General features: G+C 38.7%; 1 protein-coding gene across 3 annotated transcripts; it reads left to right on the plus strand.

Moving 5' to 3' along the window:
- The first annotated feature begins 6,364 nt into the window (after positions 1 to 6,364).
- Positions 6,365 to 11,192, plus strand: plvapa (plasmalemma vesicle associated protein a). Of its 3 annotated transcripts, XM_029453470.1 has the most exons (8): positions 6,365 to 6,556; positions 6,714 to 7,114; positions 7,585 to 7,654; positions 7,795 to 8,513; positions 9,299 to 9,696; positions 9,745 to 9,986; positions 10,413 to 10,473; positions 10,862 to 11,192. In XM_029453470.1, the coding sequence occupies exons 2-8, from the start codon at positions 6,719 to 6,721 to the stop codon at positions 10,893 to 10,895; spliced, it is 1,920 nt and encodes a 639-aa protein (XP_029309330.1). In that variant the 5' UTR covers positions 6,365 to 6,556; positions 6,714 to 6,718; the 3' UTR covers positions 10,896 to 11,192. The 3 variants fall into 3 exon arrangements, with proteins under 3 accessions (XP_029309330.1, XP_029309329.1, XP_029309328.1); XM_029453468.1 differs by having other exon boundaries at positions 6,373 to 6,556; positions 9,299 to 9,986; XM_029453469.1 differs by having other exon boundaries at positions 6,372 to 7,114; positions 9,299 to 9,986.
- Positions 11,193 to 16,571: the final 5,379 nt, after the last annotated feature.

The following is a 16,571-nucleotide window of genomic DNA, read 5'->3' on the forward strand; positions in this document are numbered from 1 at the left end:
AAGGTTATAATATTCAACTTTTTATATATCCTCAATATTCAAAGAGCTGTTGATTGAAACTTCATGGACATTTTGAAGGTTAATTATTTGTCTAACTCTTATTATTTGAGCCTGAAGATAGGAATTATAGCATGACTCTTGTACTACATTATTTCTTGCTAGATGTACCTAATAAACTGGCAACTGAAGGCTTGTTTCAGCCTTCAGCCAATCAGGAAGCAGTCATGCAGCACATAGTTGAACCTGTGATAAACCCACACAATTAGTTAAAACTAAAACAAATCTAAAACTCTTGAGTTAATTCAGGTTTCTGCTGTTTTAATCTAAATCCTCACACTGCCTGGCTGGCTTCCTTTATGGCCTCCTTTTTAAGTCTCCTCTATTCCTGATTTCCCAGGGTTACACACACAGGTCTCCTGCACCACCAGCAGTGAGCACAAATAGACCAACAATTCTTCTCTACAGCAGGTACACACCGTTGTTTACACCGCTGTGTTTGTCCGTCGCTGCCAGAAAGTTAGAATTATTTGATTGTATAGTTTCGGCTTTGTGATGTTGTCCTGATGGTGTGAACTGCTGCAGTGAATATTTAAAGAGTCTTTCCTTTCACGTATGGAGCCTGTTTCAAGCAGCTGGTTTTCTTTGTTCAATGGATGATCTTAGTCTTCTTGGCCTTTTTGACATATCTTTGCTCTATAATCAGCTAGCCGGGCATTTATATTTCTAGCGTCTTACAAATTTAGCATACGTTAATGCGCACGTAAATGTATGATCTAAGCTGATAAACATTTTATATACATAAACATCTCATTTAGAAATGTTTTCACAATTTGAAATATGAATATCATTCAGTATAAATCTATGTTTGATGAAGCATGTTCTGAGTTTTCTAGATGGTGAATTTGTTTCTTTGAAGAGTTCCCAGTGTTTCTCCTGTGTAATTAAAAAATATAATAACTTAAAGTTTCTGTTTAGTCTAATTGTGTGTAATGCACCTCTTTTAATCTTGTAATGATGTTCAGAAATTGTATCAGTTGTCCTGTCGGTCACATTTAAGATGATCCTAAGTTTAGTTTGGCTTTAAATTGTCAGACTTCTTTTAAAGTTAAGATTACAGGAGGGGTCATTAAACAGGACTAACGCAGCTATTGATTCAGTTAACATTTCAACCATAAGTTCACCTTTAAGGTCTGTCACAGAGGACCGTCTCATAACAAATACAACCCCACCCCCTATGTGTCCTAGTGTCTAAAGTTAGGCTAGCCCTCTCCCCGAGGCATCCCCAGCAACCACTGTAATTCAATCTCAGGGTGTTAGTGTGTCCTCTCAACCGCATCAGCATATGGAAAGTAGGTCTTTACGCAAAGTAATCATGCGGCGGCCTTCTCGCGGGGACTGCGTTTTCACCACGCTCTGATGGCTGTCAAATGTTTAGACTTGCAGTGACAGCTTCACCCTGAGACCAGAGTGACCTGTGACCTTTGAGGAATGGACAAGCCTGGAAACAAAAACAGAGGCCTTTTGTGCGGGTCAAAGGGAAAACATCTGCTGGGCTGAGGACACAGAGAGAAGAGGGGGATTAACTCTTTGGGATTCATCATTTGGTCTTTTCAGCCACCTCTGATGAGAGTTGGCTGACGGGAGCATGCAGAAAGCCACTGTACGTCGCGTCATTACGACCCAAATCCCCCTTATTTTACACATTAATGCCCCTGCTGCCTCTTGGCTAAGCAGGAAAAAATTATTTAAAAAAACCTGATAAATAAGATATGAGGCAGAATTTCTTTGATATGAATGCTGCAGTCTTTCTTATCACATCACCACAGGAGCCACTGGTCACAGCCAGCCTTTCATTTTTAAGATTGAATTTGAGCCTGAATAAATGATCTGAGAGGATCGCACATCAGTGTCTGTTGAGAAAATTCATTTGAACAATTCTGGCTTTGATATCATCATGCATTGTCATGATAAATGAGCGTCTGCATTTTTTAACCACACTGAAGCGGTACAGTATCATTTAAATTCGGCCGAAGGGGTGTTGCCCACTCTGACGCTGCAGCCTAGATAACAAAAGAAAGCATTTCCATGCTCTTTCTCCACTTAACACAAACTTGGCACACGCAGATATTTAGAGCCAAATTGTTTATTTGTCTCTGTTCTGTCTGGTAGTCGACTCAGGTATTTACCACTTCCCCCTCCGTGTCTCTCAGTAACAGAGACCTCTTTCTTCAGGCTAGCAATCTGATATAGCACACTGCTGTGATGGAGGTAACCAGATCCTTTACCAATTAGCCAAACATTTCTGGAGGGAAACCTCATGGTGTGATTCTCCGTGTTATTCTGGCTTTGTCATCAGGAAGCTTGTTGTTCTGTGAGTGCAGGTGAAACAATAGGGCAGGTGGGTGGAGGGAGAAGTGCTGGAGTAAAAAGATAACAGAGAATTCTTCTCAATTGAAGGAATAGATTTTAGGAAATACACTTATTGAGAAGTTGCCAGGCAACAGAAGTAACACGGTCAAGAAGGTGTTTGGAACATAAGCCATTGTAAATCTACAACTTTTTTACACTTCGGTTTTTGTAAAGTTAAAAAAACAAAAGAAAACAAGACCTAACGTATATTGAGCTTTAGAGGTGCTGGTGTGTACATTTTGTTAACGGGGGACAGAGCTAGGCTAGTTTCTAGACTTTGTGCTAAGCTAAGCTAACTGGCTGCTGGCTCCAGTGGTGTCGATACTCTCATCAGGCTTTTCCCCAATATGTCAATCATTCTGTATAGAATTAATAGAATTTAATTTGCTGATAATTTATTAACCTCAGCCTGAAGCGTTAAATACTGTTACACCTCGTATGTACTAGAGTATACATGTTATATTATCCAGATTATAGGTTATTTTACATTTTCCATACTTGGATGATAGTTTAACAATTCAGGAGCATAGACTGTATGTGAGACTGTCCATCAAATATTGAACACAAATAATCCGATCTAAACAGTAAAATCCATGAATAAGTAAAATACAAGTCTCTTAAAGGATATATACAGAACACAGCGGTAGATAGTTTCCCCTGTGTGCTACCATTTTCACTGCTTCACTTAAGGATAATTTATTTCTGAAATCTTCATTCACATAGATTCATTCACTCCATGTATTGCTAAATGGAGCATTGAGGCCGTCTTCAACTGCAGTGATATTGATCCTCCACTAGGTGGCACTGCTCCATGACAATTAATGGCTTGTCTTTCTTCTGTACCTTCAGTCCAAATGCCACAATATCATTACTTAGAATACACTTGTCATGTTTCAAATAGAAAAGTCCTGATTACTTAGTGTGTGTGTGTGTGTGTGTGTGTGTGTGTGTGTCACAGAATAAATACATTAAAGCACCTATAATTAATTTAAAGTCTAAACATGTTAGTTTATACTCGTTCAAAGCAACACTATTCAAATTCAAGAAACATGAGCATTGTGGAGTGTGAAGTTTAGAAACTGGAGTGATGACTGACTTCACTTCTTGGTATACATAATCCCAGTAGTGCAGCTGTTCATGTTCTTCACAGATCCCTCAAAAACAAATCCTGCAAGTCACTGGTTGCTTGTTCATCTCTCCTCTCCCACTTTCTATTTAAGCATATATGTTTTTGATTGAATGCTTTTCTTTACATATAAAAGAGTAGTAGCCACCGACACCAAACATTGTTGGCCATTTTCTCAAAATGGGTACAATGGCAAACTGGCAACAGTTACTGTCGAGCCCTGTAATTTACAGGAATTCTTGTTAAACGCTGGCCTTTTGTTTTTAGCTGCATGACGACACAAGCCTGAAGTGTAATAGTACCGTCAGGGACATCTAGTTTATGCTCAACAAAGAGCAGATCAGGACAATACAGTATCATTAGGGCCTCTTCAGCTGACAGGAAAACATCCCTGTAAACACTTGAGTTTGCTTTGTGTCGAATAGAACATTTCATATCCTAAACACTGTGAACTCAAAAGAGCTCTGTTCCCTCACTACCTGAGCCAGTAAATTGTGTAATCTGTGACACCCAGAGGCCACTGTACGTTCTGTGAAAACTGTAACATAAGCTACGGGAGCAGATGCTACCAATAGTAGCTGGGTGTTGTGTGGGAGTGGTACAGCTTTGGCTTGCCAAATTAGTTTCATACCCACATGGGCAGCTTTTGATAAGCATTTTGGCAAAGACATAAACTGCATTTACATGGTTTGTAAACATTTAGTTTGGATAAACAGTTTATTCGATTGAACATGAAAACATCTTGATCAGCCAGTTTAGGTTATAGCCTCTTAAAATTATATTTAATCATGCAACTAAAATGTTTGATATGAAGTTGATGAGATTGAGATATGAGATTTCATTACTGCCAAGATGCTTAACATGTTCAGTTTTGATGATTTTATTAACCTGGCTAATATTAATAAAGGTGTTTATCAACATGCTTCTAACTCTCAGGGTTTCTAGGTAAATGTGAGGTTTTCTAACATGAAATATATTTTGGAAAGGCATGTTTCTTACTAGCATAAGTCAAAATTAATCATATATAAGATCATTTTAAACTCCAATTAAAGCAGACTTGTAGTCTTGGCTGTCAAATATTGAAAATATTTCCTTCATTTTTTAAATTATATTTTTATGTTGTGTTTGGTATTTTTCTGAGCTGTGTATTTATGTAAAGGCCCATCTGTTGATCAAAAGTCTGTTTTTCCAGATGCCTTTTTTCATTTCTTTGTGCACATTCAACCAAACCTGTCTGCATGGCTAACTACCAAATTAGGAGTAAATGTGTGTATCTTTGTAATTTGAGTGAACTGAGCCTTTTTAACACAATTTTCAAAGCAAAAGAGCATTTTACTATTTCAGCTGTCCCTTGTTGAAGCGCACACATTGTTAGCAGCTTCCATGTGAAGTGCCCAGTGCAGGAGAGCACAGTTCTGCACATTCTAATTACAGTGCTGCCACCCTTTGCACAGGATACACTTATATCCTTTCCTTATACTGGATATAGCCGTTCCTGAGGCAGACTTGTTTTTGGATGTACTTTGGATGTGCGTAAGACGCGCAATAACATTTCCATGTTACGCTGGTTTATTGTTTTAAAGAAACGAAGAGCTTGTTTGAGATATTAAAGCCGTACTCTACACAATGAAACAAACCTGCTCTTTGCTCTTCTTTTTCCCCACCTTTGGACAGAGCCAGGCTAGCTGTTTTCCCCCGTATCCAGTTTATGCTCAGCTAAGCTAACTAGCTGTAGCTTTATAGGTAGCATACAGACATGAGAGTGGTATCGATCCTCTACTCAACTCTCCGCAAGAAAGCAAATGTGCATGGTAGTTTACTCATAATCTCAAACTGTTCCTTTTACATTTCTGTCTCTCATGATTTATGTTAGTCTAAAAAGCTCATTATACATAATAGTTTGTACACTCTACTTGTTATTGTTGATATACTTTTTATTTCATGCTCTGCTGGACTTCATTTATTAAAGCTGAGTTGACTGCCCTCTCTCTTTTAATAAAAACTGTATTCTAACTGATACAAGGCATTAGTGAGGCGTATGAATTAAGCCTCTCTTACTAATTTGAGAGAGCTGTGCCAGCCAGGTTGGCAATATGCCATTAATAGATCTAAAACGTGATGTTTAGAAGTGACGATAAAAACAACCCACTTCAACCTCAATTCAAACACTTTGACTGTTTATTTTTCGTATTTGTGTCTGATATCCTGCGTTTCTTGGCGCCTTTAATCTAGGATCTCATCCAAAAGGTTGCTGCACAATTCCTCTAGGAATTACTGCTTCCTGTCAAGATGCCTGGCACATCAACAATGCCTGACAGGAAAAAGTTGTAGCTGTTACTGTCAGGCTCTTCTTTTTCATTTTGTGTGTGTGGGGCTTACCCACGTCATCATGTTGGACTGAGACTTGCGGTATCAAAGAGCCACTACACAAGAACGTCAGAAGAATAACCTGAGCCATTGTCCTCCTGGCCTCCTGTGCACCGGAAAACACTGTTCATGATCCCATAAAAGATTTGGCACAGTGAGTCTGGTTAGGTCTTTATGGCCCGTTGAGTTTCACAATAGAAAGGGTTAAAGTTTGATTCTAATTGAATCAGCACTAAATGCTTTAAGCTGATTCCAGGACTCTAAAATTGTTGTTGTTTTGTTTTGGCTGGGGATATTTTCAACACTGAAATGGCCTAATGTGTTAAACACGAAAACGTGTGTGCGTGTGTGGGCTCGTATTGTACATGCATGCACACTGGCCATGTGTGTATGTGTTGATATCCTCTGCACAGGGAGGGGCAGCCAACAGACATTGACTTTGGTGGGAGGGGACTGAGTCCAGGACAACTTCCCATCAAGTGTGTGGCCAGAGAAGTTTATAAATTCCTACCCATGTTTATGCCTTACTCACAATCTGATCAATTCTCATGCTATCAACACTGCTGAGAGGAAACGTCTGGTCCACGTCTGTAGTGCGTTTGGCTTTGTTAGAGGAAGAGGAGAAAGCTTTATTGGACTGAAATCCACCGGCTGGTATGAAATAATTCAGCTTTGTGTTATTCATTCATTTGGCTTGCTTGGAGTGTTGAGGAGCAACATGATTGTCCTCTGATTTAGAAATGAACCTAATTTGAACTTTCCACTCATAGTAATCCTTGAGCCTTCCTATTTCTTTGTGACCGTCCTTTAGCCATCATGTACAGCAGTGGCTACTCCCAGGTCTCCAAGACCAGCCCGCAAGCCCAAAAGAAGATGCAGTACCGCTCAAAGGGCAAGAGCTGCGGCTACTACATGCGCATTGTCTTCTTCTTCTCATCGCTCATTCAGTCTCTTATCATAGTCAGCCTCGTGCTCTTTCTGGTCTATGGTAAGACGCAGGACTCGGCATCCACATCACGCATCCTGGACCTGGAGGAGAGCTTCAGCCGACTCTCCATAGAGAATGTCGTCCTGAGGCAGCAGAGGAAGAACCTGACCAACTTACTCAACACCACCCTGATTGTGAAGGCCCGCAACGACTGGGACCTTGCCAAACTCCTGGACATCGCCAACATCTCAGCAATCCTTATCCAAGAAATGGACAGGAAGCAGGTGAGAATCATGTTTTATTTGGAATTAAACTCCTAACCTTTCAACATCCATAGAAATGAAGGTGTGGATATGTTTGTGTCAGTTCAGTAACTGTTACAGATGAACATAATATAGCTGTCAATGTACCTGCAATGCGCTATTCAAGCTGATCTTAAGAGCTTTAACAGCGTCATTCTGGGTTCAAATACTGAGTATATTTACACCACTAATTACTGTCTAAATGTCATTTCATTTGAGTGTTTTTCAATAAATAGGATTATAAAATGTAGACAGAGTTTTATTATAGTTATTACAAGTCAAAGTAGCACTTTAGTGTTGAACGTCAGAGTAATTGCAAAACTGTAAACATAATAATCTTCTTAATGACTAAATTGTAATTGATTAATAGTTTTTTCTCTTTGTCTACACTTCACAACTTACCGAACAAATCACTAAAACCCCAATGTATTTTCTTTCTCTCATATAAACAGCACCAGTGCATTAGCGACTTGTTCTTTTGCAAGAGCGCAGGACAATTTAATGCCCAATGCCCAACCACATGTAAGTATGACATTTCTTCAGTGCAAACCCAAAAATAATCAACTAAATAAATCAGACATATGAGCTGTTCTGCCACTTAGAGAAATCTAAAAAGTTGTTGTCTTCTTTTCTCTTTTGCCATTATTGTTTTTTCCATGTAGTCCAACTTGCTTCCAACTGTAACTGTGGGCCACTAACTGATCAGCTAAGAGCCAGGCTTGCGCTTGTGGAGTCCAACTTCACGCAAACAAGTCAGAGGATGAGCAGGGAAATGGACCAGATTGTCAAAGAGAGGGACGACATTAACTTGGAGGTCATCCGTCTGCGGAGAGTCAAATCCACACATGAAAAGGAAGTGGATTTCTTCAAACAAAAATGCAAAGATGACTTTTCCCAGTCCTTAAATGGTATCTCCAATGTCTCCAAGGCTTTCCTAGAGAAGATCAATTCCCTCTTCCCTTCACACATCGCCTTCCAGCTCACCTGTCCAAAACAGAGGGAACACCTGGAGCAGATCCGCAGCAACTGCACCAGCCTGTCTATGGAAGTGGAGGACAGGTTTCAGCGTTACCTGAATAGTGTGGGAGAACGGGTGTCGGGCATCCAGTCTGAGAGCAGCCGTCTTAAGGCAGAGAACTGGCGACTGACTGAAGACTACCGAGGGTGCAGCACGAACCGCACGGGCCTGATCCTGCAGCACAGGCAGAACTTGGACAAGCTTCAGCGGAAACACGATGAGGACAAGGAGAGGCTCCTGATGGACAAGATGAAGCTAAATGGAGATATAGAAGTCCTGAACAACAATGTCAAGTATAAAAGTAAAGTGATTGATCACCTTACAGAGCAAAACAAGCAGCTCAACATGTCCTGCATGTCTAAGGTAAGAAATTAATCAAGATTCAAATATTCTAATGTGTACTCTAAATGAGACCTTACGTACCAAGAACTATCTTGTTTTTTAAGTGATGCTGTTTGCTAGTGAAGTTAAAAAGAGAAAAGACAATAAGGGAACTAACTGCGAGCTGTAAACGGCAGCAGAATATATTGCATACAAGGAATGCTGGTGGAGATATTGCACATTGTAGTATATACACGGGCATATACTATATGGGTTATCATCGCATTGCATTGTTGTTGATCAACTATAAAACCCCTCTTATATGTAATGACCTTCATACATTTGTTCAGCAATTGGGTCATTTTGAGCACAACTCTTCATCTCTGCAGTATCAGAAGGCATGTTTGCTTATATAACACCTTTAGCAAGTACTACAATGGTAACAAAGCTCTTATCTCAGTGCTTTGAGTGCTTAACATCTTGCATACAACGCATGAGATCAAAGCAGCCTGACAGGTTGTTGGAAATGATCCAGCTTTATGTGCAGAGGAGGAGGTGGGGGAGAACAATTGTAAAGTAGAAGAGAGCAGAAGGGTGAGAACTGGACAAATATTTATGTCTGATTTGTTTGACGACAAATTTAAAACCTAGACACCTGATGTTCTTCGAATCAGGGGTTTGAGTCTTAAAACAGAACATTTAATTTGATTTAATACTTTTTTTGTGTCCATTCAAAATAGTTTGTTTGCATTATATGATGTTAATGATTTTTTAAATTTAGAACCTTTTTTTTCTACATTAACATCAGTATTCTCATTTTATTTCAGACAGGGTTTGGTGAATTTGCCGGCGGCTCAACCTCTCGCACAGGCACACTCTCTGGTGGGGGTCAGCTTGGTAGGTTAGGGTTAGCATTGAATAAGCCAGCATCAACTGGGACGGGCTCTTCCTTATCAACTGGGTTAGGTAGCTCCTCTGGGTCAGTATACAATAAGCCAGCATCAACTGGGACGGGCTCTTCCTTATCAACTGGGTTAGGTAGCTCCTCTGGGTCAGTATTCAATAAGCCAGCATCAACAGGTTCAAATGGTGGGGTAGGTTTAAATAAGCCAGTACTGAGTAGTGGGAGAGGCTCCTCATTTTCTGGGGCATCATCTTGGCCAAGCGGGATAGGCTCAAATAAGCCAACATCAAGTGTTAAAAGTTCCTCAGGGTCATCTGCTGGGTCCTCCTCAGGGTCATCCTCTGGGTCCTCCTCAGGGTCATCCTCTGGGTCCTCCTCAGGGTCATCCTCTGGGTCCTCCTCAGGGTCATCCGCTGGGTCCTCCTCAGGGTCATCCTCTGGATCAACAAGTAAAAGTGGGTCAAGCAGCTCTGGATTTGGATCTTGGTTTACGGGTAGCTCAGGGCAAACTAAGACAGGAAGTGGAACAGGGAAAGCACCATCAACAAGCAATAGTGGAACTGGATCGTCCTTTGGTGCAGGAAGAACGAGTGGACTGGGAGGTGACACAAGTAAGAAAATATGTCTTTAGTTTAATTAGTTTAGTCCAGAATACAATATGATATATTTTCTCACATGCCTCCGGGGACTTCCATTCATCCACATTCTATGGGACGACAGATATCTCAAAATGTGGGTAAATAAAAAATAAACAACTATCTGCATGGACAGATGGATAGATAATTTGGGTGAACTGGAGCTTTAAACAAGCATCACAAGTTATTAGTTTGCAACTATCCATTATTATCCAAAGTATGTGTGTGATTTCAATTATAATAATTCCTAATCAAACTCCAAATATATGGCCCTGATGTTTGTAGTCTTTATAGATCTCAGTAGAAATTCTAATTGTTATCATTTCTTTATTATTGTAAAGCATAAATGCAGCTTGATTGATGACGTCAAGTAATGAAACATGTGTTATGTTTAACCAACAGACAGGGTTGCTCAGCACCTTATGGCTCTGCAGCGCATCATCAACCCCCCCTCTGGCCCAGAGTGAGTATATTAAGTAACTTTTGCTGTAGTTTGAGGGTGAAAGTGTTGTTGGTGTTGGTGTATAGTTTTGTTATAATCAACTAATCCCATGAATAACCAACAACACATTTTGTGTCAACTATTATTCATTTGAATCTTTTTGTTGTTGTAATGTAGCCACACGGCACAAAGGAATAAACTAAAACAGGTTTTTACTATACAATACTTCTTAGTCACATCAAGTCATTGTTAGTTTTGGTTTATTTCATGATATGTGTTGACAGTAAAACCAATATTAAATATCACTAAACTTATACATTAACAAAAAGCTGTGATGTGTTTAAGTTTCACAAAGAAATAATGTTATTTATTAAACTTTTCCTCTATTTTTCTTTCCTTTTTTTTCCAGAGAGAAACAAGATCTCTCCAGAATGTTGGGTTAGTTCACTTTTATAAGAAAAAAACAAAAAAGAGATTTATCTTCCACTGCATCTATTACGCACAGCTAAATGTAAGCTGCTCATGTTGCAGTCGCATATTTTATATCAATAATAAATGTACTATATATTATACAGTGGTTATGACAGTTTGTACTTCAACATGCATTTGAAAAAGTCATTTGAATAACTTGAATGTAAAATGTGAAGTTTGTGTGTTAATGATTTGTAGCAGTATGAATAAGCACGTATTGTATTTTTAGACTGTAAATACAGAAAAATAAAAGCTTTGTTTAAACCTAAGCCCATCAACTGTGCCTGCCTCCACTTTACAAACAAAGTTATTTAAGATATTATCCAATGCAGACCCGGAAACAACCGTTTGTCTCTGTTTGTGCGTCACCCACTGTGTTGCTAATTATCTACAAAGGACTCTCCAACCATTCCTGTAATGTTTCAGGCAACATGTACTGCCAATACGATTTAATCCCTCCAGCATGTTTATGTTTACCTGCCAACCTGTCAGCAGGCCAGCTCAGACAGATGGGAGGAACTTTTTGGAAATGCTCTTGTTTACATGCTTTTGTTAAAAACAATGTGCCATCAATTAACTGTAGAGAACACGGATATCCATAGCCTAAATACAATCCTAATATATCTCTTATAAAAAACACATGAGGGGGAGGGGAGATGGAGTTTGTCTTGGTGTCTGGTGAGTGCTCTGAATTTTCCAAAAACAAGCCTTGAAGCAGTGATTGAAGACAGATGGTTTTAATCTTTGCTTGGTTTATGAAAAAAAGACAGAAAATAATATATAAATAGGGTTGTTTGTTGCGTGTAGAAATTAATACCACATGTTAGGACATTTGTGAGGTATAAATGGCACTTTCCTTTCATCTCTGTTATGGAGTTTTGGAGTATGGAGTATTAGATTATTGACACAGATCATAGAATTACTTCAGTGCAAATGTACTTTTATTTGGACCAATACTACATAACTATGGAGCATGAAAACAAAGAACACACAAACATCCTGTTTGTTGCACTGTAAAAGGATGGGAGCGTACTTGTAATTCAAGAACCATGAGTGTATTGTGTTTGGCGCCAATTAATAAATACAGCACTTAGACGCAGAGGGAGAGCTCTTTCCCGTCTAAAGGATATCCTTTGTTTAACATCAAGTGTTTTTCCACATTTGGGATGTGCAGCTTACTGCAGGGGTAGCTGTGAGGATATTAAAGGTCAACTGGTTGGATGTTTCTGGGAGTCACTTTATTAGACTCACTGAGACACAGGAAACGTTAAAACTAGTTCACTGGAAAATCAAGATGATGCTGGTCTGTGCAAACATGTTTCCTGTAATCATAATGCATTTTCCTGTCATTTTTGTTATTCCCTTAATCCCTTTACACAAATAATGCAATCGACTATTGTTTTGACTGACGCAGTGGACAATGATTACTGAATTATTCAATTTGTACTCATCATTTCTTTACCCTTTATAGAGTAGACCATAAACACTAAATTACAGACAAGAAATATACAGTTAAGTCATATGCCTGACATCAACAGAGTTTGAACAGCAACAATTAACCTATGCAATTTCCCAGCTTACATTTTACCAGCTGGTTTGAGGATTCAACAACCCCCCTGGAGTTTATTTTATTGTTCTTATTCTTATTCTTCTCATTTATTTGTTAACTAGGGCTCAGGTGGGGGTCAGCTGGGCTGAGCTTGCTAGCTACTTGTTTGTTTAGCTGCTCCGGGCCGCACGCAGACCCTTAGGGGGGCCTTTGTAGATACCTGTGGCCCCACAGACCTAATTTCATTTTATTATCTTTTAACAGAAATGTAACAATAATATTATGATGTCAAAATGACATGTAACTGTTTTACTTCAGGTCCCTGTAGTACAAGACAAAACATATCACAAAAAATAAAAATTCATCATCCATGATCAGTCTGAGGCTAAATGACAGATTATTAAACTCATTGCTAGCTGTTCTTTCTGGGTATTGACCCTCAACATTGTGGACAGCACTGATGACGACCAAGACTTGGGGCCATTGTGTCGCAGCCTGCGCAGCCACCCCCTGATGCAGGAAAGGGAACGGGGTCTTGTGATTACTACCTCCTTCCTCACCTGGGGTTGCAGGACTTTGACCTCTGTTGTCTGTCGCTGCTAATGTTCCTTCTTCACTGTGACTTCTAATTACATTTCCTATCTGCCTGGCAGCAAAAGCTGCTTAAGATATCAGGGGACAAAAACCCTTTCTCTTGTGCAGATACTATAGTGTTGAGGGGGAGGGGGGAAAGCGCTGGAAACAGCTGGAAGGGAAAAGCTACCCCAGCACTAATGTCCTTTTGTGTTAAAGTCCTTCAGCCCAACCCTGACTTTCACCTTGACCTCTTTCTGCAGAGGCGTTAACAAGGAAAACATGGGTCCGTTTAATTGCTTAAGGAGGATGTGTTGGACTTCATGTAACCCGTGTTTGGGCAGCTAGACCTAATGTAGCCTCAGATTTATGGGCAAACCCTAAAGTCCTAAAGTTGCACATGTACAAAATACTGCAGATAAAACTTTTCTTACGCTTATTGCAGTACCTCAAACAACCAGGCGTTAAACGACACATCCAAATGTCTCATTCATTTGACAATGTTACATGATCTCTTCTACAGCTCGGATCGGCACGAAATTATCATAAATCATAAATGTTATCAGCAAAAAGAAGGTACAAGTTTGTGTACCAAGGTGCATTTTGGCAAGAAACATCCAATCACTGAGCTTAAAATGCTGTCTTCCAGTGGAAGCTAAATATTATGTTTAGAAAAATTATTTTATAATTTGCATCTTAAATCAGTTCACTTTTAATGATACGCTCAACTGTGGTTGAACTCCGCAACTATGGCAACTGATTCTTCTGCATGGCAATGGCAGCTGAGGCTCATGGTTATTGTAGTATTTAGAGCCATCAGCCATGATAAAATGACATGACATGATTTCTCAGAGATAAAGTTTAAATAACTGAAACTGGTGGTCCTAATGTAAACCTATGCTATTGTTACATTCATCCCAGTTTGCACCTCTATTTAGCCATTTCTCTTTTATGTTCCACTGCTGTAGAGGGATTACAAGTATTTTGTTGCATGTGTGGAATAATTTCAAGCAAACTGAACAATTACAATTAATTTAATGAATAAACCAAAAAAAAGCAAAAACAAAAAAGCTTAATTCAAAACAGTCATATTATATATGTGAACAAGACTAGTCTAGTTTCTACAGCCATGCTAACGGCTCTGTGAGGCTATATTTAGGCAGGGCCAAGATACATATCAACATCAGCTTGCTGACATGCTTTACAAATGCTATGCTAACTTGCTGATGTTTGTATATAATGTTAAACTAATTCACCATATTATTTTAGCGTTTTAGATTGCTAATATTTACTAATTAACATTAAACACAGTACAGCTGGGGCTGTTTTTACCATTAGGCCTTTGCCGTTAAATTAAAACTCAGGGAATGAAATAAGATAAAAAAATATATCATTAAACACTGAAAAACCAAACTATTTTTTGACCAACGTTAATGTAAGACACACACTGAATGTTGATACACTGAAGAAGAAACTATATTTCAATTACAATTTTTGCACCAACATGTCTGGAAGAATAATAAGAACATGCTATATTATTTTGTTATCCCTTAGTCTGTATTTGTACCTATTTACCAAAGTAAAAGTACACAAACTGGGAACAAACAACATTTTCCTGAAGTGTCATTGGTTGTAAACATTGTGGATGCCATGAGCTGAGCTGCTGTAAGCCCTGACCAGCTGCATTACTGTCCTATTAATCTATGTCATTGATTATCCATCACATACTGAGAGCCTTACTGGTGCTACACCGCAGGCAGGGATATCGAGAAGATTACGGATCATGTAGTCTGCTAAGAAAGAGCACCGGAGCTAAAGCCACTTCAGTTATTTGGTTTCAATTCCTCACACCCGCTGAGAGACATCAGTTATTGCACAAGTGTATGTAAACACATGTGTTGGCAGCCGGGAGGTGATGGGAAAAACCTGGCTAAGCAGGAGGAAGTTCCCTCTCTGACCCTAAGATGATAAATATTTGCTGATGATGAATAAATAAAACATTTTGCGTGAGACCCAAAGTTATTCTGTTTCCTGTAAATTAACAAATTGTTTGAGGTTATCAGCCCTCTTTTTATTTTGAGTAAAACAAAGAGAAACCAAGAGAAATGGAACATCCCATCCTCATTTCAAGTCAGTGATGATTCTTAAATTCCTCAGTGTTCATTTAGAAGGTCAACTGAGTCCAGCCGTTTCAGGTATAAACTATAAAATAAGTTTTTACAGAGGCAGAGGGCTGCCCAAAAGGCAATTTTCTCAGGGAGGTCCAGTGATTAGACACAATGGGGGTGGTGGTGGCCTCGTGGTACGGCTTCCAAATAGAACACCAGAAGGTTGTGAGTTCAATACCAGTGATCCCACCATATATATATATATATATATATATGTATGTATATATGTATGTATATATATATATATATATATATGTATATATATATATATATATATATATATATATATATATACATCATGAAACTGGGCATATTGGAGAAGAGGAGACATACTTTTATATAATAATAATAATAATAATAATAATAATAATAATAATAATAATAATAACATGTATAATAACATCTTTAACATTTTAACATTTTGTATAATAACATCTTTAACATTTTAACAACGTGGCAGCAGCCTGACTATTCCTTGATGGTTTTATAAACGGCCTACTGCCTCCATCTGGTGTCCATAGCAGTGTATTGCCATACTAGAATTGGAAGTTTCTTCTGGTTCGACTTCAGGTTTCAAGGGTTGCTAATTTGCAAAGCATGAGATCTATAGGCCTGTATTATATTATATAGATAAGGTCCTTTTATTGGATTATCATATCTGTTGCTTCAAAAAAATATCTGAAGTGGAAACTTTGAAATATGGGGTTATATTGTGTTTCTATTTTTTCACAAAATAGTAGCCTATATTTACCTGCAAAATGCCATGTAAAGGAAGTTCACGAACAGTATTTTTTAAGGATGTGATTACTTTCTTCTTCTTTCTGACCTCATCTTACATTTGAATCCAGTCACAGTTATCTATTCTTCTGTCTATCTTCACTGCTCACTGTGCTTGAAGCAGTGAATCACATTCCCCAGCAGAGGGTGTGAATGAATAATTGATCCCAAGATATTAAATTAATGTTTCTCTGACCCTGATTGGCAAAACTATCCACAGTTTTATTCATATGGGTGCTGAAAAAATAAACATGCACATTTAAATACAGAATCATCGGCCTATGGTATTGTAATTAAGATGCCATTAAACTCTCTAAACTGTTTCAAACCTTTCAAAGTGTTTTTAAGACTCTGTGGAGAAGGTTAATGTGTACAGGGCTTGTTGACAGAGTATGCTACTTTATTTAGACATAGCCTATGCCTGAATATTTATATAAATCTTTGTCTTGTGTTCTGAGTATATAAGCATAAAGTGAACATTTCATGGAAGCAATTGCTCCACCTCTCAGTGCATGTAAGACATTTCAAATATGGGCATTTGAAGTATTATTCTGTGAATTATGTTGGGGTTACATGTTGCA

Source organism: Cottoperca gobio, chromosome 17 (genome assembly GCF_900634415.1).
Source record: "Cottoperca gobio chromosome 17, fCotGob3.1, whole genome shotgun sequence".
In the NCBI taxonomy this organism is placed as follows: domain Eukaryota; kingdom Metazoa; phylum Chordata; class Actinopteri; order Perciformes; family Bovichtidae; genus Cottoperca; species Cottoperca gobio.